A 25932-nucleotide genomic window follows, 5' to 3' on the forward strand; every position below is an offset into this window, starting at 1 on the left:
CCCCATTTGCTTACAGACACTTCTCTTGGACTTCTTTCTCTTTGCCTTCACTTTCCTAAAACCTCGAAAGCTCAAGCCACGGGCTCTCAGTCCCAGACTGGGAGGTGCAGACCCCAAATGGGTGAGGGAGAGTCAGGTGTGGGCTGCTGGACCCGACAGCCTCCCTACTTTAAAGAACCCAGTCACAGGCAATCTTGTTTTAACAGTGCGTCTTTATTTAACCAACACAGTATTTGCAATTTGACAGCCATTCACTCTCCAACTTCACCATCCACTTTACAACAAAATATCAATAATAGATATAGGGTATTTCTTCATGCAAGTTGGAGTATATACACTGAATAACACTCCAGAAGTCATATTATATATGTACATTATTTACATATTAACTCTATTTACTGTAAATAGAAATGTTTTCTAAGAAAAAAATAAAACAAGAAATCACAATGTGTGGTTTCTGGTCTACAACAGACCTAACTTCTCAGCAAAGCACATCTATGTAGATATATGCATTTTAACTTGAAAAATATGCATTGCTTTATATGCAGCATTAAATGCTGCTTCATCTATGAACAGCTCCTATTTGGACTCAACCTGGTACCACATTAAACTGCTCAACACTGTTCCGTGATCCTGAAGACACTTGCTTGTCTGGGTCCAGGGTGGGCCAATTAAACCCCACATGTTAGTGGGGGCTGGTGGGGCCGTGTAAGCCGCCGTCTCCCGCCCAGCAACCCCCTTCCCTGCCTCCTGCCCTCCGTCTCTGGAGGAGAGCTCTTTGGCCAGAGTTGGGACTGACAATTCAAGCACTGAGTGCAGACAGGGGGGTGGGGAGGGGGATGAACGGGGGACCACGCTGAGGTCCAGGCAGCCGGGCCCCACCCCACAGCCCCGTCAGGTTAACACTGTCACACAAAACCTGGAGTTACACGATTTCACGTAATACTCCCGAGGGCAAGTGACACAGATTCTGAGCACCATGGCCTTCTGCATCGTTCTGGGCAAACAGGCCTCAGGCAAGGCTCCTTCACAGGTGGCCAGAGGAACAGATTTCTTCCAGGTGTTTCCTTATGCTCACTTCTCCCAGCCCCACCCTGAGGCACACCCGAAAGACAGAAAGCCCTGTATCCCCAGGGTCCTACCTGGGTCAGACAAAGGAGAGACAGGTTATTCCACACAAAATCCTGATGGAGCCCGCGCCCCAAGCAGCCCGGGCACAGGGCCAGCCCGAGGGGAGGGCGCTGCCAGGTCGTCGTCAGCAGTGTTTGGTCTGGTGGTCTGGGCAGCGTCCCTTTTCACGGAAGACTGGGGCCAGAGTTGCATATACGCCAGTCACGCGCTTCAGGAATGCTGACTTGCCTTTCTCAAAACTACAGGGTCCAATCTGAGGTATCAGTACAGTAGCAAAGCCTAAAAGCTTGGGAATGAACCAAAAAAATCAGTTTGATGCATGTTGGAGAGTCCTGGGTGCAGACCCTTTCGCAGTCTGGTGTGACTTAGCGCTACAAGGTCAGCTGCACCGAGGCCAAAGGCCCATAGCCGTTCAGTCTCAGCATCAAGGCAGCTCCCAGGAACGGTTCCTTCTGCTCTTTCCATCTCCACGTAAGTGCGTACAGCCTGCGGTTGCCACTCTCGGACTCTGCTTTTGCACAGGAGAGGTGATGACCTCTCACGTGTGCAAGCGGAGGGAGTGCTTTCGCGGCTGGCGCAGGGAAAGGAGGTCCTGCAGGGGAGGGACCCTCCACTGGAACGGCCCCTGTGGGCAAGGGGGTCCTATGTAGTACATGCAGGGGTCCTGGCGGCGGAAATAAAGCTCCCAATAAAAAGGCATCTGTCACCAGCCCCAAATGTCCCAGCACCCAGCGCCTCTTGGCCGGCCCACCTGTGCACCCTTGGGCCAGTTCTGCGACGTGCTGGGGCCCAGCTCCAGCCTGCCCTCAGCACACGACTGAGCACCTCTCTCTCATTCAGCCACCAGCAACCTGACAACCTCCTGGTCGGCGATCTTCAGCAGTCCCGTCACCAGTGCACGTTTGGGGTTTTAAACTATTTACAGAAAAGCCTAAGCGCTCCACTTCTTCATCCCCACCCCGCCGCCTGCTCTTTTCCCTCCCCATAACGAAAGACCAAATCTCTGAAAACATGGAATAAGGTTATCCCTATCTCCTTATAGGTCTACTCATTACGTTAAGAAATGTGGTCAAATTATTCTAAGCATTCGTTTTGCCAACAAGTAGTGAAGACAGTGGTCACAGCTGGTCTGAACCACGTATTCAGCTGGACCACAGGACACTGCTGTTTGTGGGTGTCAGAAACGGTCAAACATGAGAAGTTTCATGTGGTCCAACACATACGCTGTCTATCCTGGGATTCAGAAGTTACAGGACAAATGCCCCAAACCGAAATTTATATTTTAACAATTTGCCTCTTTAGAAAGTATCTGTGGGACCACAAAGTCTGAGCTGAACGGTCCCGGAGGACTGGACTCCGCCCCGCCACGCCCAGTGCTGGCTGTCAAGGACACGTGCGCCTCCCTCCACCAGGCGCTCCCCTGGGCGCCCCCCACGGGCGGGGCGCCCCCCCAGCCCCCCGGGGACTGCATACGTGTACACATTTAATTGTTCTCAGTGCACAGTATATTCTTGTGTCCAGAAGTTAAATTTATAGCTGCCATTCTAAAAATACTACTGTTAGAAAGTATCTTTCATTATAATTTGAGAATATAAAAAGGCATATAAAAGCTATAATCCTATATATCTGAGAAAAAAAACAATAAAAAAACTGGTAGCTTTTCCTTTCCTGTTATGATACAAAACAGCGGCTTCCAGAATGGCGAACACCGCCACAAAGGAACACGTGTGACCCCGCGTCTGCCACGCGGATTTTCACGGCTGAACCACCAGGCGCAGCTGCTGGACGAGACTTCGAGAAGGATGCGCTCGGCGCCGGGAGGGCAGCGGGAAGGGACGACGTGAGGCCCCTCGAGACCAGCGGGGGCCGCCGTCCCTGAGGAGCCAGGCCGCGGGTCCAGGGTGTTGCGGGGAGGCCCCCAGTCACTCTTTGCTGCGGGGTTTGAGTTTACTTTTACCTGCTGCTCAGGCCAGGAAAGCTCTATTTCTTATTGGCAATCCTCCTTTTCCTCGTGGCCAACATGTCATAGAAAGGATCCCTGCTGATACTCGCTCTGGGGGAAAAATGAGAAAGAAACTCCGTTAGGCGAGGAGGGCCGGTCCTCCCCCGCGCGGCCCCGCCCCCTCTGCCCCCACCCCCATGTGACCCACCCACAGCCCCGGGCCCCGCCCTCCGGCCCCGCCCCCGCTGGCCCGGGGGGCGCACCGGATGGACTTCATCCACTCCTCCTTCTCCTCGGGGCTGGGCGCCGAGATGCGGTACACCACGTGGTTGCCCTCCACCACCCGGCCGTCCGCCTCCGTCTTACAGGCTTTGATGACCTGCCCTTTGTGGCTCGGGTTATAAAGCTCGAAACAGTTCTGGTGGAGACAGACACGACAGTCACCCGGCGCCGGGGGGAGGGGAGGGGAGGGAGGGCGGGGGGCAGGGAAGCCAGCTTACGGGTTTCCGCGGGTCTTCCACCTCCCGGATGCTCAGGTTCTCCAGCGGGATGATTCCCCGGGGCTCCTTATCCTGCGGGAGGAGAGCGCTCAGCCAGCCTCCCCCGGCACCCGCGGAGGGTCCCGCGACGCGACGCGGAGGACAGGCAGCCCCGCACTTGCCCTGCACTTACCGTCGTGTATTCAAAGTAATAAAGGCAGTTGTCGGTGAGGATGAACCAGCGCCGCTTCCAGGTTTTCACGCGACCCCCTAAGAGCAGAGGGACCCCGTGAGTCAGGGCGGCGCGGGCCCTACACAAGTTAGTGCGCTTTTCATAAATGCCACAGGGGCCGAGCTGGGTTTTAAGTTTCCTTCCTCGAGGAAAATGTTTCACATTCTGCCCCCCGATTCCGCCCGCCACTCAGCCAAATGCTGGCCGTGCTGTGCTGCCTGGCCCGCCCCGCATGCACCCCGCCTGCCTGCGCGGCACCCAGATGAGCGCTTCCCAAATCTGCTTCCTGCAAGAGTTAGTCATGATGAATGGTCTTAATTTCCCCACATGGAAATGACAACAGGATGCAGGTCTGTCCAGGACTTAATCCCGTTACGTCAGGGCCATCATCACATTACTGAGGACTTCAGGCGGCCCTGGGATCCATCAAAATCGATTACGCCTTGGCCCAGGGAATTATTAGATTGAATTAATCTCTTAAGATCTGGGACACACACGTGTACACACACACACACACACACACACAGCACACACAGAGCTCATCTGCACCTACTCTCTTTACACTATGGAAAAGAAAATCTCTTTTACCCTCAAATATACAGCAGAAACAAACTGGTTTCCATTTCTAGTTTTTGCTCCTGATACAAAGTTTAAAAACAAAAACTGAAAGAGAAAACATGAGCCTGGTGACAGATGCCCACGATCTACGGGCACAAGGTAAGCAGCGGCTCCCCTGACCCACTGCTCCCCAGGGGACGTGCAGGCAGGCAAGACCCTCATGGCCAAGGGTCATAAACCCGGTCCCTGCTGTGAGGAGCTTGGGGAGCCCAGACAGGGACACAGGGGGACATGAAGGGACATGAAGGTCACCCTGAGGGCCAAGGCACGAGGGCCTGACGTTTGTGGAGATCTGGGGCGGGGGGGGGGGGAGAGACACGCATGAGGACACCCAGCTGCAGGGAGGGAGCCCCGCCTTCAGATTCAGTGCCACTGAGGGGTCCTCAGGGACTGAGACCCTCACCCCTGCGTCACTGATGATACGTCTGTCCTCGTGACGGCCGCAGGCAGGCTGGGTATACGGGGCGGCCATGCGGGGAGGCAGCCTCAGCCATGCCCTGAAGGAAAGTCCCCAGATTCCCCATCTCCCCCCATCTCGCTTCCCATCCCCATCAGAAGCCTTCATCCCCCCAAGGCCTCCATCCCCTTGAGGCACCACCCAACCCGTGTCTCTCAGACCCATGGGCTGGGTTCTCACTCCCCGAACCCTGCGTGCAGGCCCATCAGGGCTCTCTGTTCCCTGGAAGGCCTCTCGGCTCTTCGTACCTGGGTTCCCACCCACCCTGCGCCCAAGTTCAGTGGCAAGTCTGGAGGAGCCCTCCCTGGTCCAGCTCTTGAGACCAGGGGAGCCTCTCGGGCTGGGGGCTGTGGGCATCAAGATGGAGGTGTGTGGTCTGCGTTGACCCCTGAGCCCAGCCCAGCCCCAAGCCCCTTTTCAGGGTGGCTGGTGGTGATGCTCTTGGTCTCCGAGCCCCAGCAGGTTTTGATGAGGGAGACCGAGCGGCTCCACTCATGCACGTGTTTGCGGCTGGACTTCAGGACGCGGGGACACACACACACCTATAGGAAGGAGCCTGGCAACACCTGACTAGTATAAGCACCCACTTTCTCTTTGTAAACACCCTGCTGCTGGCACGGCTGTTAGCAGACACGCGCTCTCGTGCACATCGCGCACGCCTCTTCTCCACGCCAGCCCCACTCTGACCGCACTCCTGTCTGCGTTGACACAACTGACTCATTCTCAAAACATAGTGACTACATGGTATTTACTGTACCAGCGTGAAGCGACACCACCAAGCTCTGCTCTGGCAGGGCACCCGGGCCTCCTCAAGTGCAGTGTCCTCTAACTCACGATGAGAAACAACCAAGCAAGTCACACTGCGATCTCCGTTCCTATCCCAGCACGTGCGTGGCCACAATTCTGGCTTCTCTGCCCATGTGTCCAGGCCATGCAGGGGCCCAGGGCTGCGTGTCCTCACCGAGTATAGGCGCTGCACCCAGGCCCAACCCAACGCAGCCTCCGCATCTGCTTCCTGCAGACAGACCGCCTCCTCGGTCCCTCGGGGACTGACACCCAGTGACCCTTCCCAGCAGCTTGGCCAGCGTCAGAACTGTTGGCAGAAGTCTGGAGTGCAGATGGGCCACCAGTGTGCTGGGATCCCCCTGGGGACGCTAAGAGCCCTGAGAGCAGAGCTGCCTCGGGAGCCAAGGCTCCGGGCTCCAGGTGTGAGCTGCGCCACCACCAGCTCTGTAGCCTTAACGAGGACACGAGCGCGGGGCCTCGGGAGCAGGGAAGCAGCAGACGCTGGGTGCCAGCCAGCCCTGCGGCTCGTGGCGGTGCTCTGTGCACTGGCGCTGTGGCCCGCTTATCTGCTCAATCAGGTCACAGGCCTGTTGTCACTCATTTTGTTCAGTCTCCAGAGCCAGCCACATCCCCGCTGGCCCTGGGGCACACTGGCTGCCGGGCCCGCTTGTGCTGTCACCATTCCGAGGGGGACACTTGCTGGCAACACAGCAACAGGAAGGGCCCAAGCGCTCTTCTGGGCACCTTCCTCTGCCCTCACCCCGGGACCACAGGCTGCATGGGATCTCAAAATCTGGTGCCTCTGGAAGGTTACTCAGCCATTCAAGTCCAAGGCTACAGTTCTGGGTTTTTAGGCCAAGATCCAGAACTCTTCCAAACCCTGGCGTAGCCAGAGGAAGGTCAGAGCAAGACCCCAAATCAGAACAGCTGACTGGCGTTGCGCACCCCACGCCCGCCACACTGTCACACTGTCACCAGGCCCATGCTTATCCCCTCTCAGTTAAAGGCACGAAGTCACCAGAACTCCGTAGGCCCCGGTGTTTGCACAATGCCTGGGTGATGTGTCAGATCTCTCAGGCTCCAATGTCACAGGAAGGTGGAAATCCCAACCCCGACCAGAGTAAAAAACCCCTACCAATTCCTAAAATTGCCCAGAAAATAAAAATGCTATCCTACTTGTTTGTCAGTGGTTATGAAGTCCTTAAAACGCTGCTGGACTCTACACAGGTGGTGCAGACATGCACCGCCCGGTGAGTGGGCGGCGGGTGATTTAGACCTCCCGGCTCAGGCCCTGAGGACACGGAGGCGTGAGCTTGTCCCCCTGGGCATCCCCACGCGCCTCCGGTCCCTCACTCCTCACCCAGCCCCGGTGGGCGTCATGGCCGCCGCACCCTGCAAGGAGGATGAGGTGACCCCAGCACGTCCGAAGCCATAAGGGCCAGATGGATGACAGCCAAGTCAGAGCTTCACACAAACCGACAGAGAGAAAGGAGAGGAAAAAGAAGCTGGGAAGGGGCAGGAAGCCACTGGGTACGTACCTCCTAACGCAGAACAAGCAGGGACAGCCCGTCACAGAACAGAAAGGTGGGAGCCACAAGCAGAAGGAAAACAACAAGAAGGCACATTTAAACCACTCATCAAAAATCAGCCACACCAAACCAAGAGAGGCGGCAGGTTCCGGGGTGGCGGCGCCTGCCTCTGGTACAGAAACTGCCGTGGGCTTATCTGGACACTAGGGGGGGCAGTTTGCTGGGACGGGCACTGCGTGCGGCCCCGGCAGAATGGCCTCGCTCGGCAGGGCGCGTGGGATGCTCAGTGGAGCGTTCGTGCCTCCGGTCGGGGAGGCACCGCTGGGGCTGCTGCCGCGGGAGGAGGGGCCTCGGCTCGGTCCCGCCCCCAGCGCCGCTCACCCAGCTTCAGGAGCCAGCCCTCCCGGTCCGGGTTGAAGAACGTGTGCGTCAGGTCGTTGCCATCGTCCTCGGGAATCTTAAACGGCTCGTTCTTGATGCTTTCGTACAGGTTCTGCGAGGCGGGAAGGCAGCGGGCGCGGGGACTCAGGCGAAGGAGGAACGGCCGCCCCCGCGTCACCCCCCCAACACGGGGCCCAGGGACCCTGTTAAGACGCCGTGAAACAAACGACCTGGTGCCGCTGCCCTTGAGCTGAGCCTGACGCTCCTGAGCACAGAGATCGGGGACGGGGGACGCGGGGGCTCACCCGTAGCAGCTCCTCAGGGAGGTCCCCGCCCTCGTTGATGCCGCGGTTCATGGTGACAAAGCGCTCGGCTGTGGGCTTGTCGCGCACGTTGTGGTTGTGAAGGCTGGTGTTGAGCATGATGATGGCGAAGGACAGCACGTAGCACGTATCTGGGGGGAGTCAGGGCCGCGGGGCGTCAGCGCTGGCCCAGCGCGCGACGCCCCTGCGTGTGCCCCGCGCCCGCAGCCCGCGCTCACCCGTGGACTGGAAGACGCCGGGGTTGCACAGGCAGTAGCGAGCCGCGAACGCTTCCATCATGCGGTCGATCTTCTGCGCCTCGCCCGGGAGTCTGAAGCTCCACAGGAACTGCCTGCAGGGGGACGAGAACCAGGGGGACATGCGCGTCTCCACGGTCCGGCTGGGCGGCGCCTCCGCGCCTAGAGGCCCCGGTCGGGGCTGCGGGCGGAGCGCGGGGACCCACGGGACACAGTGGCACAGCCGCTGTCTGTGCTCCGCCACCCACTTGCGGGAGCGAGTCGGGAGCCCCCGCGGCTCTGCGCCAGACACTGACCCAGAGGAACAGAATCCACGTGGACGCACCCCAGGCTCGCGAAGCCTGCACCTCCCCGTGACACCATTTTCAAACACTGAATCTAAAACTCCTGAACCACGGCTACAGGATTGGAACCCGCCAGTGTGTCCTTCAGCCGAGGCCAAGGGCTGAGCCCACAGACGCGAGTGGCAGACAGCAACACGGCTGCCACCTTGGTCCACAGGTGGGGGAACGGCCACAAGGAAACAGGCTCGAGCTGGGGCAGAGCACGGAGGAGAAAGGCCAGACCAGGACCAGCCAAGGCCGTCGGGCACGCTGGGGCCAGGGGTGGCCTCCGATGGCAGGAAACCCACACCCTCCCAGGCACATGCTGGGTGTCCACACGGTTGGTGTTCAAGGCCAAATGTGGCGTAAAGTGGGCCCATGCCCAGGCGGCGCTGAGACCACGTGCAGAAGTGGGAAGGAGGCACGCCCACAACTGTCAAATATCACACAAAATGAAAAAGCAAAGCAACTATGAATGGAACGCAGGACCGGCGGCCACAAGGATTCAGGCGTGGCCCGACACCCCGCCCCCTCCCCTCTCCCCTCCCCTCCCCACCCTCCCCACCAGGCTGCAGGTCTGCAGAGGCCCTTAGCTTGCCAGTGGGTCACCCGGCACCGCTGGGCCACCCTCCTTCCCTCTGCACAAGAGCAGGTGATGAAACACTCACCTTAAGGCTTGTACAAGGTTGAGATCGGCAAACTCGTGGAGTTCCACAAAGGCTTGAAGAACCTTGATGTTAAATTCATCCCTGGGAGAGAAAACGTATTCTACAGCCTCACTGCGTGTATTTCAGTAATTTTAAACGACACCTCCTAGAGCAAGTTTTCACGGTTTTTATCGTCACAGGACTAAAAGATCAGGTATTTTTCACTCTGCGTTTGTTTTCAGGCTGAAAACAAAGGAGAGACCCTGTAGGATATTAAGCGTTTACTTCACCATCAGTACGAGTTAGGGTAAGACCCCAAATACAAGCCTGATGGCCAACGTTCCGAGTTCCCTGCACTGAGCTGTAAGGCACCGACCCAGGTGCTTGGTACAGATCCTCAACCTCCAAAACCACCACGAGGCAGGTGCTAATCTCGTTCCCACCTCCCAGGTGGGATCTTGAAGCTCAGAGACAGGAAGCAACTCCTCCAGGGTCATAAGGCAGAAAGCACAGTCCTGGACCCAGAAAGGATGGTTTGGAAGAGAAGTAACGCCTTACGTTAATAACTAGCTTTTAAAAACGAAACTTAGCATGAGAACACAGTGAAAAAGGTAAAGTTTTACGACAAAAAAACTGAAATGACATTAACAGCGACAGCTCAATACACTGGCATTTTAACTCCAAGCCGCTCCCACTGACCATGGAGACACCTGTAACTCGCCCTCCCGGGAGAGCAGGCCAGGCCTCACCTGAAGATGCTCACCTCCACAGGTACAGGCCCATGACCTGTCAACAGCAAGGAACGGCTGCAGCTCAGCACCCCTGAGACTGCGACGACACCACCCACCCGAGGGCTAAGGATGACACCCGAGGTGGGAAGAGGCCCCAGCACAAAGTATGTTTTGCAACTTCACCCCCTCCTTTTTCTTTGAGATGAGCTGGTGGCAGGTGTGGGGCTGCTGCCTGAGGGCCCTGGGGCTCCAAGCCCTGGGTGTGCAGAAAGGGGTGTGGATGGGACCCTCCCGGGAAGCAGTGAGCACTCAGCCCGCTGGAAAGACTGGCTCTCGGGCCCTGGTTTGTCCAACGCTGCACCCACCAGCTGGTGTCCTGCTGAAAGGCCGCGAGACTTCGTAAAGGGCACGCTCGGGGCGGGTGGGTGTGTGTACACGTGCGTGCGTGCGCGCAAGCGTGCTGAGCACCAGAGGAGTGGCAGGCAGGCTGGGGTACAGATTTGTGCAGCAGGGACAGGCCTGTGACCCAGCACAGCGGTCTGTTCTAAAGTCCGCGTTGAAGGCAAGACGGCACACAGCAGGGTCCCGGAGCTCAGGGAGCCCCGCCGTGAGGCCGCCACCTCCACCCGGAGAGGAGGAGCGGGGCTCCGGGCTCACAGGTGTTCAGTGCTCAGCTTGCAGCCAGTGTGAAGCCCCCCAAGGCAGGGGGGCTCCACCCATCCCTCGCTGGAGGGCGGTGTCGGGGGCCTCAGTCCTGCGAATTCAATTCTGCCTCCGCGCCAGCCCTCCAGGGACTGCCTGCAGGCCAGGCCACTCTCCAGAGCTCTCCACCCGACCGCCCACCAGGCCTCGCAAGCTCCTCGCCCCGATGCCCCACCTCCCAGGCGGCTCGGCCCACGGCCCAGAGCCTCTCACCGCCGCATCACCCCGGCCAGACCTTCCCCCCAGCTCTCCCTGGACCTCAGAGCCAGAGCCTGAGCGCCTCTCACCTCCGGAGCAGCCGCCAGCCTGGCCAGAGCCACCCTCCCCGCTCCCGCCTCCGCTCTGCCGCTCGCTCCGCACGGGGACCATCTGGTCCAGACGGAACACACATCCCTGCCCCTCCCCTGCCGGGAGCCTTCCACACCCCCACTTCCCATCACCCTGAGCACAGCCGCCCCTCCAGCATCCCCACACAGGTGCCGCCGCCCCAGTCGGACGCCCTGACCAGCCTGTCACACTGCTACCCACTCGCCCAGCTCTTCCGCGGTCCCTTTGCCCTGGTCACCTCTGACATACCATGTTTGCTTATTTAGTTTGCTTGTTATGTACTGTCTGTATTACTGCAGCCAACGCAGTTCCACAGCGGAGGTACCAACGCCACCCAAGCGCCTAGAACAGTGCCTGGCACGGAGCCAGGACTTCATTTCTTTCTCTTTTTTGGCTGCGTTGGGTCTTCATTGCTGCGTGCGGCCTTTCTCTAGTTGCAGCGAATGGGTGCTACTCTTCATTGCGGTGGCTTCTCTTGTGGCAGAGCACGAGCTCTAGGCACGCGGGCTTCAGTAGTTGCAGCAGGCAGGCTTCAGTAGTTGTGGCTCGTGGGCTCTAGAGCACAGGCTCAGTAGTTCTGGCGCACGGGCTTAGTTGCTCTGTGGCACGTGGGATCTTCCCAGACCGGGGCTCGAACCTGTGTCCCCTGCATCGGCAGGCAGATTCTTAACTACTGTGCCAGCAGGGAAGTCCCCATATTTTTGGACTACAATCTGCAGGCACTGCCAGACCGCGCATTACACTAACGTCATAGTTAATTTAATCTCTGTAGTCGCACACCAGCCAGAGGACGCCGGGGAGTCACTCAGACTCTGGCCCTCCTAGCACGTTGTCCTGTGCTAGGTGCCTGTTAGACTCGGTGCCTGAACTCCTAGGAGACCCTTCCATTTTTTTAAAAAACAGCTTTGTCGAAACATAATTCACAATCTATATAGTTCACCCATTTCAAGTGTATAATTCAACAGTTTTTAGCATATTTAGTATATCACAGATCTGTGCAACCATCACCACGAGCAATTCTGGAACATATTCATTCCCCCAGAAAGAACGCCCACACCTGAACCATCGCCTCCCAATCCTCACGGTGCCCCAGCGCCAGGCAACCCCTGTTTTCTGTCTCTAAAAAAAAAATCCGCCAATTCTGAGCATTTCATATAAAATGGAATAACACGACATCGTGGCCTTTTTGTGACTGACTGCTTTTCCTATCATAATGTTTTGAATGTTTTAAATCCATGTTGTAACATGTATCAATACTTCCTTTCTTCTTAATGCCAAATAACATTGCATCATGTGGAGAGACCACATTTTCTTTATCCATTCGTCAGTTGCTGGACATTCGAATTGTTTCCACTTTGGGGCTGTAATGTGGCTGTGAACATTGGTGCACAAGTTTTTGTGCATGCAAGTTTCTTTTTCCCCCTTGGGTTTGTAACTAGAGTAGAATTACTGGATCACATGGTAAGTTTACCATTTTGAAGAACTGCCAACTACTTTCCAAAGTGGCTGCACCGTTTTTTTTTGTTTTTTTGTTTTTTTTGCGGTACGCGGGCCTCTCACTGTTGCGGCCTCTCCCGTTGCGGAGCACAGGCTCCGGACGCGCAGGCTCAGCAGCCATGGCTCACGGGCCCAGCCACTCCGCGGCATGTGGGATCTTCCCGGTCCGGGGCACGAACCTGTGTCCCCCGCATCGGCAGGGGGACTCTCAACCACTGCGCCACCAGGGAAGCCCTGCACCATTTTTTATATAGCGGTGTATGAGGGTTCCAGTTTCTCCACATCCTCACCAACATTTATCATCTTCTTTAATTATAGCCTTCCCGGTGGATATGAAGTGCTGTCTCACTGTGGTTTTGAGCTGCATTTCCCTGATGACTACTGATGTTGAGCATCTCATCATACGCTTATTAGCTTTATCATATGCCTATGTATATATCCTCTTTGGATGAATGTCTATTCAGATCCTTGGCCCATTTTATAATTATTTGTCTTATTGAGTTGTAAGAATTCTTTTAATATACTAGATACAAGTCTTCATCACATTTATATATGACCTGCAAATATTTTCTATTCTCTGGGTTGTCTTCTCCCTTTCTTGAGGATGTCCTCTGAAGCACAGATGTTTTGAAATTTGATGATTCTACTTTTTTCTTTTGCTGTCATATCTAAGAAACCCTTGCCTAATCTAAGGTCACAGAGATTTACCCCTGTGTTTTCTTCTCAGTGTTTTATAGTTTAAGTGCTTATACTTAGGTCTTTGACCCACTTTAATTTCTGTATATGGTGAGTGACCCAGTGACACTCTTTTTGCAGGTGGCTGTCCAGCGGTCCCCACACCACGTGTTGAAAGGACCATTCGTTCCCCCGTTGAATTGTGTTGGCCCCTCAGTTGATGTATATATGAGGGTTTATTTCTGGATTCTCAATTCTATTCCATGGCCTTTCCTTCTACTCTTATGCCAATACCACACTGTCTTGATTAGTGTAGCTTTAGTCTGTTTTGTAATGGGCAAGTGTAAGTTCTCCAACTTTGTTCTTCTTTTTCCAAGACAGTTGTGGCTATTCTGGGTCCCCTGAATTTCTACATGAATTATGGGATGAGCTTGTCAACCTCTACAAAGAAGTTAGCTCAGATTTTGCTAGGGAGTATGTTAAATTTGTTTTGTTTGTTTTTAATTAAAAAATTTTTTAATTATTTTTTCGCTGCGTTGGGTCTTTGTTGCTGCGCACAGGCTTTCTCTAGTTGCAGCAAGCAGAGGCCACTCCTCGTTGCAGTGCACGGGCTTCTCACTGCGGAGGCTTCTCTTGTTGTGGAGCACGGGCTCTAGGCGCACGGGCTTCAGTAGTTGGGGCACACGGGCTCAGCAGTTGTGGCTCACGGGCTCTAGAGCACAGGCTCAGTAGTCGTGGTGCACAGGCTGAGTTGCTCCGTAGCATGTGGGATCTTCCCGGACCAGGGCTCGAACCTGTGTCCCCTGCCGCTGCGCCACCAGAGAAGTCCCGTGTTAAATTTGTTTATCAGTGTGGAAGGTACCGCCATTTTTGCAATATTAAGTCTTCTAATCCATGAACATGGATGTCTTTCCACTTATTTGGATCTTTTAATTTTTTTCAATAATACGTTACAGTTTTCAGAGTAAAAATTGTGTTCTTTTGTTAAAATTTATTCCTAAGTCTTATTCTTTTTAATGCTACTGTAAATGGAGCTGTTTTCTTATAATATCCTTTTTAGCATTTTCATTGCTACTGTACAGACATATGAGTGAAACTGTATATTGATCTGATATCTTGCAACATTACTGAAATTATTAGTTCTAACAGCTTGTTAGTGATTCCCCAGGATTTTCCATATGCCAGATTATGTTATCTGCAAATAGAAACGGTTTTAATCCTTCCTTTACAAATGAGATGCCTTTAATTTCATTTTCCTGCCTAACTGCCTTGGCTCAAACTGCCAGTACCAAGTTGAATGGAAGTGCTGAGAACAGTCTTGATCTTCAGGGGAAAGCATGAAGTTGTGGGGTTTTCACAGGTGCCCTCTATAATGCTGAGGAAGTTCCCTTCTCTTCCTAGTTGGAGTGTTTTTATTATGAAGCAGTAAATGTTGTCAGATGCTCTTCCTAAATCTACTGGGATGATCGTGTGGGTTTTGCTCTTCATTCTACTGACATCGCATCTATTGATAACTGATCTGCGTATGTTGAACTAACCTGGCATTCGTAAGATAATGAATACACTTGACCCTTGAACAACATGGGGGTTAGGGGCGGCGACCCTCCACTCAGTTGAAAATGTGTGTAAACTTACACAGCCCTGTACATACGGGGTTCCTCCATCTCCACGGTTCTGCATCCGCAGATTCAACCAACCGTGGATCACGTAGTTCTGTAGTATTTACTACGGAAAAAAATCCACATACGAGTCAACCTGCACAGTTCAAACCCGTGCTGTTCAAGGGCTCTGGTGCATAATCCTTCTTCGATATTGCTGGATTTGATTTGCTAGGATTTAGGTGAGGATTTTTCCTTCTACAGTCGTAAGTGATATTGGTCTGTAGACTTCTTTTACTGTGATGTCTTTGATTTTGGTATCAGGTAGCACTGGCCTCACAGAGTGAGCTGGGAAGTGTTCTGCTTTTCACTTTTGATCAAGTATTTTTAATGAAAAGCTCGAAACAGAAACCACGCTGGTTGAGCGACTGCTGGCCTTCTGTTTAAAAACACTGCTGTCTGCTCCTTGCCCAAGTCTATTCTGACACATTCTGGGGAAGCGCTGCCTGGGGACTCCTGCCCTGCCCTCTGTTAAGCAGAGTCAGTGGACTTTTAAGTGGAGAAGGTCGAGAAAGTAAGCCTGACTGGCCACTCTCCATTTAAAAAATAACAACCTTCTACCTTTACTCATACCCCCAACTAACAGGGGAAAGGCGACAGCTGAGAGATCCGGGTATTTCTGTGCAAAACAACCAAAGACGCTTTCCGAGGCAAGGAGCGGGAGGCAGCGGCATTCTTGGTTCTGTCCTGGTTTCCTGGATGAGCAGAGGATTCCAGAAGAACAGCGACCCCGCCCAGCCCCAGGACACCCACACCTCTCTGCTCACAAGGGCACAGGGGAGGAGGTGGCTGCGCTGGCCTCGCTTGGCCAGCGCAGCCACCCGCAGAGCCCACATGATAGACCCTGATGCAAGGGTCGGCCCGGGTGGGCAGGCTGCCCCCTGCCCTTGAACTCACCTTTCACCCAGGTAGTCCCCGATCACCGTCTTATTCAGGCCTTCCCCTTTATACAAGAACTGGGCCACGTCCTCCGGGGAGCACTGCAGCAGGTCGTTCTCTATTAGAAACTGAATTCCCTGAATAGGAGCGTCAAAAGGAAGCACCGGTTAGGAGGGTCACCAGACTCGTATTTCAAAGATAAATACATTTAGTGTCATGACCTTACTGGTTCGGACATGGCAAAACTAATACAAGAGCACGATGGGATTCTCACATCACTGTAACACATTTTACCCATCAGAGAAAAGCACTTCCACGCCTCGTGGCAAATGAACAGGCTAAGAGACAAACAAGTTACTGAACAAACCGTTCTAAGTGTTATTAGAGATTATAAAGGCAGAAGGAACAATGACACCGAATTTCCCCAGCTCGGGAAAAGGATCTGTGCTGTGTGCGACAGGAACACATCGTACATGGTTGACCAACCCAACACCCATCCCAAGCCCCGCTTCCCAGACTCCCCTGCAACCAGAAATGACCTTGTGAACAGATCTGGTCAAACAGAGATGAAGTCTGTGAGAAGGACCCAGGAAAGCTGCTCCTTTCCTGATAAAAGGGGACCTGACAGCTCTTTCCTCCTCCTTCCTGCCCTGAATGCAGATGTGATGGCAGGAGCCCTTGCAGCCGGCATACAGGGAAAGGCTGGGAAGCACACAGGACCCCAGCCCTGCCACCTGGGAGCCACTCGACGCCCTGCGGCCACCTCCGCCGTGAGAAGACAGCCCGCTGCATAAGCTCTCTTCACGGATGTGCTGCCACCTGTGGCTGAACAGGTGACCAGTCACCATGCCACTGAGCACACAGCAGTCAAATCCACGCCCGTGGAAGGACCTACGGAGACCAGCCCAACAGTCTCTATGAACGGATGCAGAGGGGCTGCTGGGCCCGAACTATCGCTTCTGTCTCACGGGAAGCCCTAATAATAGCAAAAATTTACCTCGGGCAGAGCTTCTGAGCTGGTTTCAAAATACATGTTGGAAAGCTTGTAAGGGAAGAGGGGATTCTGCCCAGAAGCTGTTTCTACAAATGCAGCTAACAGCCTAAGGGCCCAAGGCCAGGGATCCCTCACGCCCCATGAATGCATCTGAAGGGCCTATTCATTTTTTTAAACACATGAATGTCCACAGCAGCCTCATTCAGAATTTCTAAGAACAGGAAACAACCCAACAGTGGGTCAGTAAGAGAACCGACAAGTACATTGTAGCACGTTCACATGATGGAAGACTACAGCACGAGATGGAATAAACAATAGCACAGATGAATCTACAGACGTGACATGGATAAAAGGACTCAGCATATTGTAATTCCACCTACGTCAATTTTTTAAAAGGTAACACTCATCTATGCTGATAGCTCAGCATTCATTCCCTAGGAGGAGACGCCAGGAAGGTGCCCTGTGACGTCCCACAGCTGCGTCTTGTTCCGGGTTGTGGTCACATGAGTGTTTAAATTTGTTAAAATTCTTCAAGCTGTACATTTAAATTTGTGCACCATGTTATTCTTCAAAAAAAAAAAAAAGTTTACCAAAAAAAACTAAGTCTGACAATCTTAAATTACCTGCCCTATATTTCTGGTGGGAGCGTAAGTGGGTACAGCCACCTGGGTATCATCTTCCAAATCTGAAGACACACACACACTGGAACAAAGCATTCTGATCCTAGGTGTGCACTGTCCTCACCCAAATTCCGGAAAACAAGGCCTCGGACAAGGGCGGTGCTGGCGCTACTTACTCAGGGGACACGACGCCACGCCCAGGTGCCCATGGAGCAAGGCGAGGGGAGACTGCAGGGCTGGGGATGCCCTCGGGGCTCTGTGAGGGAGGGGAGCTCTGTGAAGCTGGGCAGAGGCTCTAAGTCTGACCTAAAAGCCCTGCCAAGAGGCCAGAGGCAGAGCTGCCCCCAGCTGCCTCGATGGAGCCCTTGGAGTCCTTGTCGTGAGGACTCACGGGCTGGCTGTGGGTGGAGACAGGAGACTCTGCCGCTCCCAACACGGTAGGGGCAGGGGAGAGGGCCTCCCAGGAGCCAGAGGTCAGGGACAAAGGGACCAGCAGAAGCAGAGGCTCCCTGGGGGATCGAGGCTCACATCGGGGTGACAGTTCTGGCCTGGTCTTTCGTGACCACTTCGGCTGTGATACCAGTGAGGGTGGTGGCCCAGCAGCCAGCCTCCCTTCTGCGGATGCTACCTGGCTGTGTGTCCTCAGCGGGGCCGAGGCTGCAAGAGGGTCTTGCATCCTTCCGACCCTGCTCTCTCCCCACCCTGCCGGCTGTCTGCAGAGTCATCCGACCGGCAATCTCTGCGGCCAAGGGGCCCCGGCAACCCCCTCAGCCTGTGTCCCCCGGAACTGAACGGGCTGCGGATGAGGCTTTCCTGGATTCTTCCAGGTGCACACGACCTGCTCTAAAACCCAACGCTCCCCAATCACTCGGATCCGAGAGGAAGCGTCACCTAGCCACCTCCCAGGATCCGGGACGGCAGACGGGCTCGGCACAAGGGGGTCCCTTCTGTGCTTAACCGTCACGTAAGGCGGGCAGAGGAGGCCCCGAGGGAAGCCTGAGTTCCCTGTGCAAGAGACGGAGGCCCTCCCTGGTCACGGAGAACACGGAGCCGCTGGCGTGAGCCCAGGCCACAGGCAGAGAGAGCAGCTGCGAAGGAGAAAGGGGCCGGCTGCACCTGGGAGGGGATGAGACAGAGCAGAGGAAGAGGCCTGCTCTCGGCCTGAGGACACGCACCCCTGTCCAGAGAGGAGGAGACGTCACACGCCGGGAGGGATGCAGCCACGGGCAAGGATGCTGGCAGCCCCGGGAGCTGCGAGAGGCTGCAGCAGAGGCTCCCTTGGAGCCTCGGGAAGGAACAGGCCCCACCCACACCTGGGCTTCGGGCTTCCGGGCTCCCGAACCGCGAGAGAATGAGTTTCTGTTGATTGAAGCCACCAAGGTTGTGGCGGTTTGTTACGGCAGCCCTAGAAAACAGATACATCAGGTAAACGCTAATGATTCAGAAGTCCTATTTTATTGCTATTTTTAGTGGCGACTCTTAATTTTAACAAATTTTTAAACTCATATTCATCTACCAACATCCAGAAAACCTTAGCCAGCTTTTAATTTCCTTCCTTTCCTTCTTGCTACTTACACATTGAGATAATCTGGGACTTAGCTTTTAAAAGTGTTCTCACAACAATCACTACGTAGACGTAACTGTAAATTCTTCTGGTCTCTCTGCTCTTCTTTTTCTCAATCCCACATCTCGCCCTCGGGCTCACCTCCGGATCAGAGATGTACTACTCCAACTACTCCATTTCTGGCGCTCAGAGAAGGTCTTAGTGGTTAATTTAAATCACTTTTCCCCAGACTTCGGAAAACACGATTTCCCTGTTGTCCTTGATTCGCTGCTGCTGATGACGAGCTTGCTGTGATTTTGTTTCTTCTTAGAGAATCTGCTCTTTCCTTCCTGGAAATTTCTTACACTTCTCTTAATCCACAGGTTTCCTGATATCTTACTCAATATATCTATGCATATAGGTCTTTAAGAAATGTACCCTGCTTGGCATTTGGTGAGCCCTTTGAATTTGAGGACTTGATCTTAATCTAGTTCTGAAATATTCCAATATTTTTTTGGAAATATTTCTTCCACTCCAGTTTCTTTATTTTAATTTATTTTTTTTTTACTATTATTTTTTAAATTTATTTATTTGGCTGCCTTGGGTCTTCGTTGCTGTGCGCAGGCTTTCTCTAGTTGCTGCGAACGGGGGCTACTCTTGGTTGCGGTGTACAGGCTTCTCATTGTGGTGGCTTCTCTTGTTGCGGAGCAGGGGCTCTAGGCACGTGGGCCTCAGTAGCTGTGGCACACGGGCTCAGTAGTTGTGGCTCAGGGGCTCTGGAGCGCAGGCTCAATAGTTGTGGCTCACAGGCTTAGTTGCTTTGCGGCATGTGGGATCTTCCCGGACCAGGGCTCAAACCCATGTCCCCTGCATTGGCAGGCGGATTCTTTTTTTTTTTTTTTTAATTTATTTTTGGCTGTGTTGGGTCTTCGTTGCTGCACGCGGGCTTTCTCTGGTTGTGGCGAGCAGGGGCTACTCTTCATTGTGGTGCGCGGGCTTCTCATTGCAGTGGCTTCTCTCATTGTGGAGCACGGGCTCTAGGCGCGCAGGCTTCAGTAGTTGCAGCACGCGGGCTCAGTGGTTGTGGCTCACGGGCTCTAGAGCACAGGCTCAGTAGTTGTGGCACACGAGCTTACTTGGTCCGTGGCATGTGGGATCTTCCAGGGCCAGGGATCGAACCTGTGTACCCTACATCGGCAGGCGGACTCTCAACCACTGCGCCACCAGGGAAGCCCAATGTATTATGTTTTTAAAGGCACTTCTAGGAAGTTGGGAATAAAAGGGAGAGCCTGCCGAGTGTTTTCAGCTTCCTTGATCTCATCAACCGTCTCTCTTCTGTATTTATAAACCCAAGTGCTACTCCTGGGTATCCCCATACCCGAACAAGCCAAAGCTCCTTCCTCCTGGCCTGAAAGAACGAATTCACTCTGACAAGAGCCTCGTGTTTCACAATGTCACGTGGTTTAATAGGGGCCTGGGCCATGGCGGAGACGCAAGTTTGAATTGTGAGATCATCCGGTGCTGTTACAGACTGAATGCGTGTGTCCCCTGAAAATTCCCATGTTGAAGTCCTAATCCCCAATATGATGGTATTAGGAGGTGGGCCCTTTGGGAGGTGATTTGGGTTCGATGAGGTCATTTGGGCAGAGACCTGGTCTGATGGGATCAGTGTCCTTATAAGCAGAGATGCCAGAGAGCCTGACCCTCTCTGCCATGTGAGGACACAGCAACTGGACAGCCGTCTGCAAGCCAGGGAGAGGGTCCTCACCAGAACTTCACCATAATCTTGGACGTCCAGCCTCCAGAACTGTGAGAAAAATTAATCTGTGGCTTAAGGCACCCAGTGTACGGTGTTTTGTTATGACGGCTGGCATTGACTACAAGTGCTGAAACCAAGTCTACAAAACCAGAGAATTTTGATAATTATTCCCAGAAAAAGCAAACATGCAGACTAAATGTGTCAAGTGGTTTTTTCACACAACGTAATTACAAGTAAGTTGTCAAATGGAACCAAGAATTAATACTTCAAAAACTCTTTTAGGTGAACAGTAACACAAAACGAAGCCTGTGGTGCAATTCGCCGCAGCCCAGGCACAGCAGATGAAACACCCATGTCCGAGACGGGTCAGCAGACACCACGGGGCTGGCCAGGGGCCTGGGCCACCTAGGCTGGGCTCAAGGCCACCTACGAACCAACCCCAGAGTCTGCCAGAGCCCAGGAAGCACCACAGTTCCAGGCATGAGTCTCAGAGTCGGGTTCTGTGCTCCCTGGCCGCTCCCCAGCTGTGACACAGGAATTAAGATGGAACCACCCTCAGGAGGTCGTCACAGGGACTAAAGTCTACCAGGCCACATGCTTCCTTAGCACAGCTCCTGACAGAGCTACTTCTCAATAAACGTTAGCCATTATTATTGTAAATCTGACACACAGTATATGTGAAATAAGACAACAGGCAAGACCCTGATGGTGAGGACTTCAGGCACTGCTCAAAGCAAGTACTTACTTGTCTGTTTCGAGAGAAGATCTGAATCTCCCCCATGAACTGAATGGCGTGCTACCCTGCACTGCACTTGAAAATTTAAGGCCCAGTTTTTAAACCGTCCTCGTTAGACCGTCTCTCTCCTGAGATGCTTCCAATGCTTATTACATCTGCTGATAATTCTACTCTATAAACTCAACTTCTAAAAAAAAAAAGACTGTTACTAATCCCAAATATCAAATTATTACCCAATTCACAATTTGAATTGTTCTCACTGACAATCTGGAGTTAATTTATACCCTGTAAGCAGAGAATTAGGAAGCAACAGGAAAACTTTCACCGTGGCCAGAGTACCCGGGTTAAACAGAGATCCTCTTGTGCTGCAGCCCTGCTAATATCTTGACAAAACCCAAATCTGCAAACCTTGAATAGGGAAAAGTGGTATGTATATCTTTAAATAACATCTGCAACTGTGCTTGCACCTACAGATGTAAATTTACAGATCTGAGATCTTGCGCAGTGTAATTCCAGCCATCAGCAAACATTTGCCGAATGAACAAATAATTAAGTAATTAGTACAGAGATGCCAGGAAAACAAGGAAGACGTTAGAAGTGAACACAAATTAAAGACCAGTGAGGGGACTTCCCTGGTGCGGCAGTGGATAAGACTCCACACTCCCAATGCAGGGGGCCTGATCGAACCAGGGTTCGATCCCTGGTCAGGGAACTAGATCCCACATGCATACCGCAACTAAGAGTTCGCATGCCACAACTAAGGAGCCCACCTGCCGCAACTAAGATCTGGTGCAACCAACCAACCAACCAAACAACAACAAAAAAAGACCAGTGAGGAATGAAGTCACCGGCAGGGAGGGCCTGAGGCCACCTCTCTGTGGACAACGTCTCTCCTCTCCTCTCCTCGACCATGAACCTTAGCGGCTGATCAGGTCCACTCTTCTCAAAACCAAAACGATGTTACGACTGAGCCATGTGTTCCACAAAGCTTTATAGGTTCAGCTAATAGGTCCTTTAGCTCAAATCTCAAAAACAAGATGCTACATGTTGCAGGTTTCATTTCTTGGGGGGTGCTTTCCTAGAAAATCCAACTTGAGGAAAGATATTGGCTTAAATCTGGAGTCACTTGGTCTTTCAGACAGATGTCTTCTTTTTAAGGTAAATGAAAGGAAGGAAGACCTCTCCCTTGAACCTTTTAACCCCCTAGACCATAAAATCTACCGTCTCTGCCCCGATGGGCCATGCGACTCCCTGGCCTGGGGCTCCTGAGGGCCAGCAAAAACCTCGGCCCGGAGGAACCAAGGAACTGAGCGTCAGGCAGCTCCTGTGAGGCCAGCCCCGACTTGGAACTTCCCAGAGAAAGGCCTCCTGGTCCAGGGACTTCTGCTGCCCCCGCTCATCAGCAGCTCCCTTTGTGGTAAAACTGAACTCAGTGTCTTTATGAGGTATATGCCCACCCTCGTCCAAGAGGGAGCACGTCTTTAAAATCGATCAATCCATCCATCCATCAGTCTCTCACAGGCCAGAAAAGTGAAGACGTTCTCTTACCTTTTTGGGATCCATGTTGAATTTCTTCCTTCCCATGGCTATCTGCTTGTTCCTCTGAGTAGTTTTGCTGTGTGTTTGAACGAATTAAGAAGTCGTTACTGGACGTTTGCACAAGCACCGGGAGCTCACATCCCCTCCCAGGAGGACAACTCGGGAAAGGAAAGGGCACAGGCCCCCAGGTCCCCCTGCCCAGGTGGAAGCAGCAGAGGTACGGCCACTGCAGCTCTTTTCTTTCACAGTTGCTAACTTGTTCAGCAAAAGCAGAGCTTCTTGTTACACAGAAAGGTCATGTCTGGGCAGGGTGTTCTGAGGGGCCTGCGCGGCTTTCTCAACTACAAGGCCTGACGGTGAACTGGACCACGTGGGGAAGGGAGAAGCAGGGAAGACGACGGGGGCGGAGGAGGAGGACGAGGCCCTGACAGGCTCCCCCCGCTGCCTAGCCCCAAAGCCCGCTCCGCCGTGGCCACCACAGCGTCACGAGCTCGGCTGGAGGGTGACCTGAAGGTGCAGCCACAGCTGCTCACCTCTCCTCCACGGACGTGAGGTTGTCGATCTCCGTCATCACTTCCGCGATTTCATATTTCAGCCTCTGTCGAGAAAGAAAGAAAGAAAGCGTTGTGGGGGTGAGAGAGGGGGTCTCCACCTTCAGAGACCTTTTAGCCCCCCAGGTGCAAGGTCCCCTCAGGTCTCATCGGGGCATCACAGGTATGGAGAAACCAGCACTGCTTATGGACACAGAGAGTCTCGTAGTCAGAGCCACGCCAACTCACGAGCAAACAAAATTACTGTTTGTCCACCTCCCATCAGAACGAGAGCAGAGGGGTCCCGCAGGCAGATCCTCCCGCAGGCAGATCCTGGAGTGTGTGTGTGTAAAATCAAGAAGGGACCCTGGGGAGAACGTCACAGGTGTAAAAAGATACCAACAGCAAAAGGAAAGCAATGAGTCCCGTTATACGTCACCCACACACGCCCACCTGCCTTCGCCGGCACCTGACTTCTTGGGAAGACCTGGGGCGAGGCTTAAACTCGAGTCAGGTCAGTATCGGGCCTCCAACCACCGTCTCAGGATGATCTGTCACTTTCCATGAGACGAGGCACTGTGGACAGAGCCCAGGAGGTGACAACGATCTTGCCTGGGGCCCTCGGACAGGCCAAGGACCCCAGAAGGGACAGACTCCCTACCGCTTACTGGCTGAGACAGCTCTGACCTCCTGGGCCTCGGCATCCTCGACTCAGAAGTGAGGTTGCTGGAGCTGCACAAGGCTCCATGGGCACTATTATTGCTAACGTCCAAATCGGAACGTCAGCCTTACAATATGTTCTTATTCTTCAACCAAAGCTCACGTTCTGGGTTATCTGATTTTTCTGAGAATGACGGGTAACCTTAGAAGAAAAAGTTTCATGAATTATCTCTCAAATACAAAGAGATTTTTATTCAGACCCTATGATCTCAGGTGCCAAGAAACTTCAGGCTCACACCGTGAGCCCCCAGAAAGGAGCTACTGTCTGGACACAGCTCGGTTCCGCAGCAAGTGGCCGGGGAGGCCACATTGACTTTGGCGGGACAACGGTTAGGAAGCTTCCCAGGGAGTAGCCACACGTGCAGTCGACTTCCCGAGGAAGCCCCAGACGGGAGCCGCGAGCGCTGCCCCTCTGCATCATTTCTGCAGCTGTTACAGACGCTCCGACTCGGAGACTGTGGCTTGACTCCTCTGGGTCTCCCATGGGACCCTCTCCACCCTGTCCTCTGAGCACACAAGTGTGGAAAGTGCAACGGTTGGCTGTCTGTGTCTTGTCCGTCACTCTACTCCCACCAGCTAGTAGGTGCTCGGTGCACAGCGAGAACTCAATGTATGTTTAGTCCATTATTCAAAGGACACCTGAGTGCCAACCATGTGCCAGGCAGCATGCCAGGGACCCTGGTAGACGAAGCGGGGCCTCGCCCGAGACTTCCGGGAGCAGTACGTGTGCAGGCGCCACTGCCGTGTGAAGACGCCCTCCGTGACTGCAGAGTCACACATCGCTCGCCCGTGACTCCAGGCATGACTTCTCTTCCAATGAGTCCACGCCGCCCCGTGAGCACGAGCTCCGCTTCACCAGCCTGGGTAACTCTTACGCTCCGCCTCTCCATATGGTTCGGATAAACGCATACTAAATACCCACTTTTTTACATTTTCATGAAGCTACTTGATTTACAATTTTTAAAAAAATTTGTTTTATTGAAGTATAGTTGATTTACAATGCTGTGTTAATTTCTGCTGTACAGCAAAGTGGTTCAGCGACACACACACACACACACATATATATTCTTTTTCCTTTTCTTTTCCATTCGGGTTTATCACAGGATATTGAATACAGCTCCCTGTGCACTACAGTAGGACCTTGTTGTTTATCCTCTTTTTTTTTTAATTGGAGTATAGTTGCTTTATACTGCTATGTCAGTTTCTGCTGTACATCAAAGTGAATCAGCCATACATGTACATATATTCCCTCTTTTTTGGATTTTCTTCCCATTTAGGTCACCACAGAGCACCAAGTAGAGTTCCCTGTGCTATACAGTAGGCTCTCATCAGTTACCTGTTTTATAGTAGTGTATATATGTCAATCCCAATTTCCCAATTCATCCAACCCCCCGCCCTTTCCCCCTTGGTATCCATGTTTGTTCTCTACGTCTGTGTCACTATTTCTGCTTTGCCCATAAGATCATCGGTACCATTTTTCTAGATTCCACATACGTGCGTTAATATACGATATTTGTTTTTCTCTTTCTGACTTACTTCACTCTGTATGACCGTATCTAGGTCCATCCACGTCTCTGCAAACGACGTGATCTACAATTTTACCTAAGAGCAAAAACTAAAAGACATTTTTTTACCTCGATGTCATCAATAAGTTCCTTTTTTCTTCGGCGAATGTCTAAAAGTTCTTCTCTCTCTTCTAATGAGAGGTCTTCAGGCACTGAAAGAAAAAAAAATCAAGTTAAACAAGTAAACAACAGCTACTCCAGAGAACAATGTGCCAACTTCTGGTGAGGCTGAAGGCGGGTATACGTACAAGCCAGCGATTCTGTGTGTAGGTATTATCCCAAGGAACCCTCGCGTACAGACCACATGTGAGATATTCATAGCAGCATTGTTTTAATAGAAAAACAACCTAAGTTTCCACTAATAAGAAAATGA

The 25932-nt window shown here is 53.0% G+C and overlaps 1 protein-coding gene across 5 annotated transcripts in view; it reads right to left on the minus strand.

The window, feature by feature from the left end:
- Window positions 1–25932, minus strand: part of CYTH3 (cytohesin 3) — a 95986-nt gene that overhangs the window by 4609 nt on the left and 65445 nt on the right. For 2 of the 5 annotated variants that reach the window (XM_079945361.1, XM_079945360.1), the window contains exons 2-13: window positions 25629–25711; window positions 23278–23342; window positions 22754–22820; window positions 15572–15690; window positions 9106–9186; window positions 8097–8209; window positions 7861–8009; window positions 7556–7667; window positions 3746–3822; window positions 3574–3645; window positions 3337–3491; window positions 122–3184 (exon numbers count right to left, since the gene is read on the minus strand). In XM_079945361.1, the coding sequence (XP_079801487.1) occupies window positions 3112–3184; window positions 3337–3491; window positions 3574–3645; window positions 3746–3822; window positions 7556–7667; window positions 7861–8009; window positions 8097–8209; window positions 9106–9186; window positions 15572–15690; window positions 22754–22820; window positions 23278–23315 (1056 nt within the window). In that variant the 5' untranslated portion in view covers window positions 23316–23342; window positions 25629–25711 and the 3' untranslated portion in view covers window positions 122–3111. Of the gene's footprint in view, window positions 1–120; window positions 3185–3336; window positions 3492–3573; window positions 3646–3745; window positions 3823–7555; window positions 7668–7860; window positions 8010–8096; window positions 8210–9105; window positions 9187–15571; window positions 15691–22753; window positions 22821–23277; window positions 23343–25628; window positions 25712–25932 lie in introns of those variants that run through there. The other 3 variants (XM_079945358.1, XM_079945359.1, XM_079945357.1) reach the window with 3 other exon arrangements.

This window comes from Stenella coeruleoalba, assembly GCF_951394435.1.
Source record: "Stenella coeruleoalba genome assembly, chromosome: 15".
Taxonomy (NCBI): domain Eukaryota; kingdom Metazoa; phylum Chordata; class Mammalia; order Artiodactyla; family Delphinidae; genus Stenella; species Stenella coeruleoalba.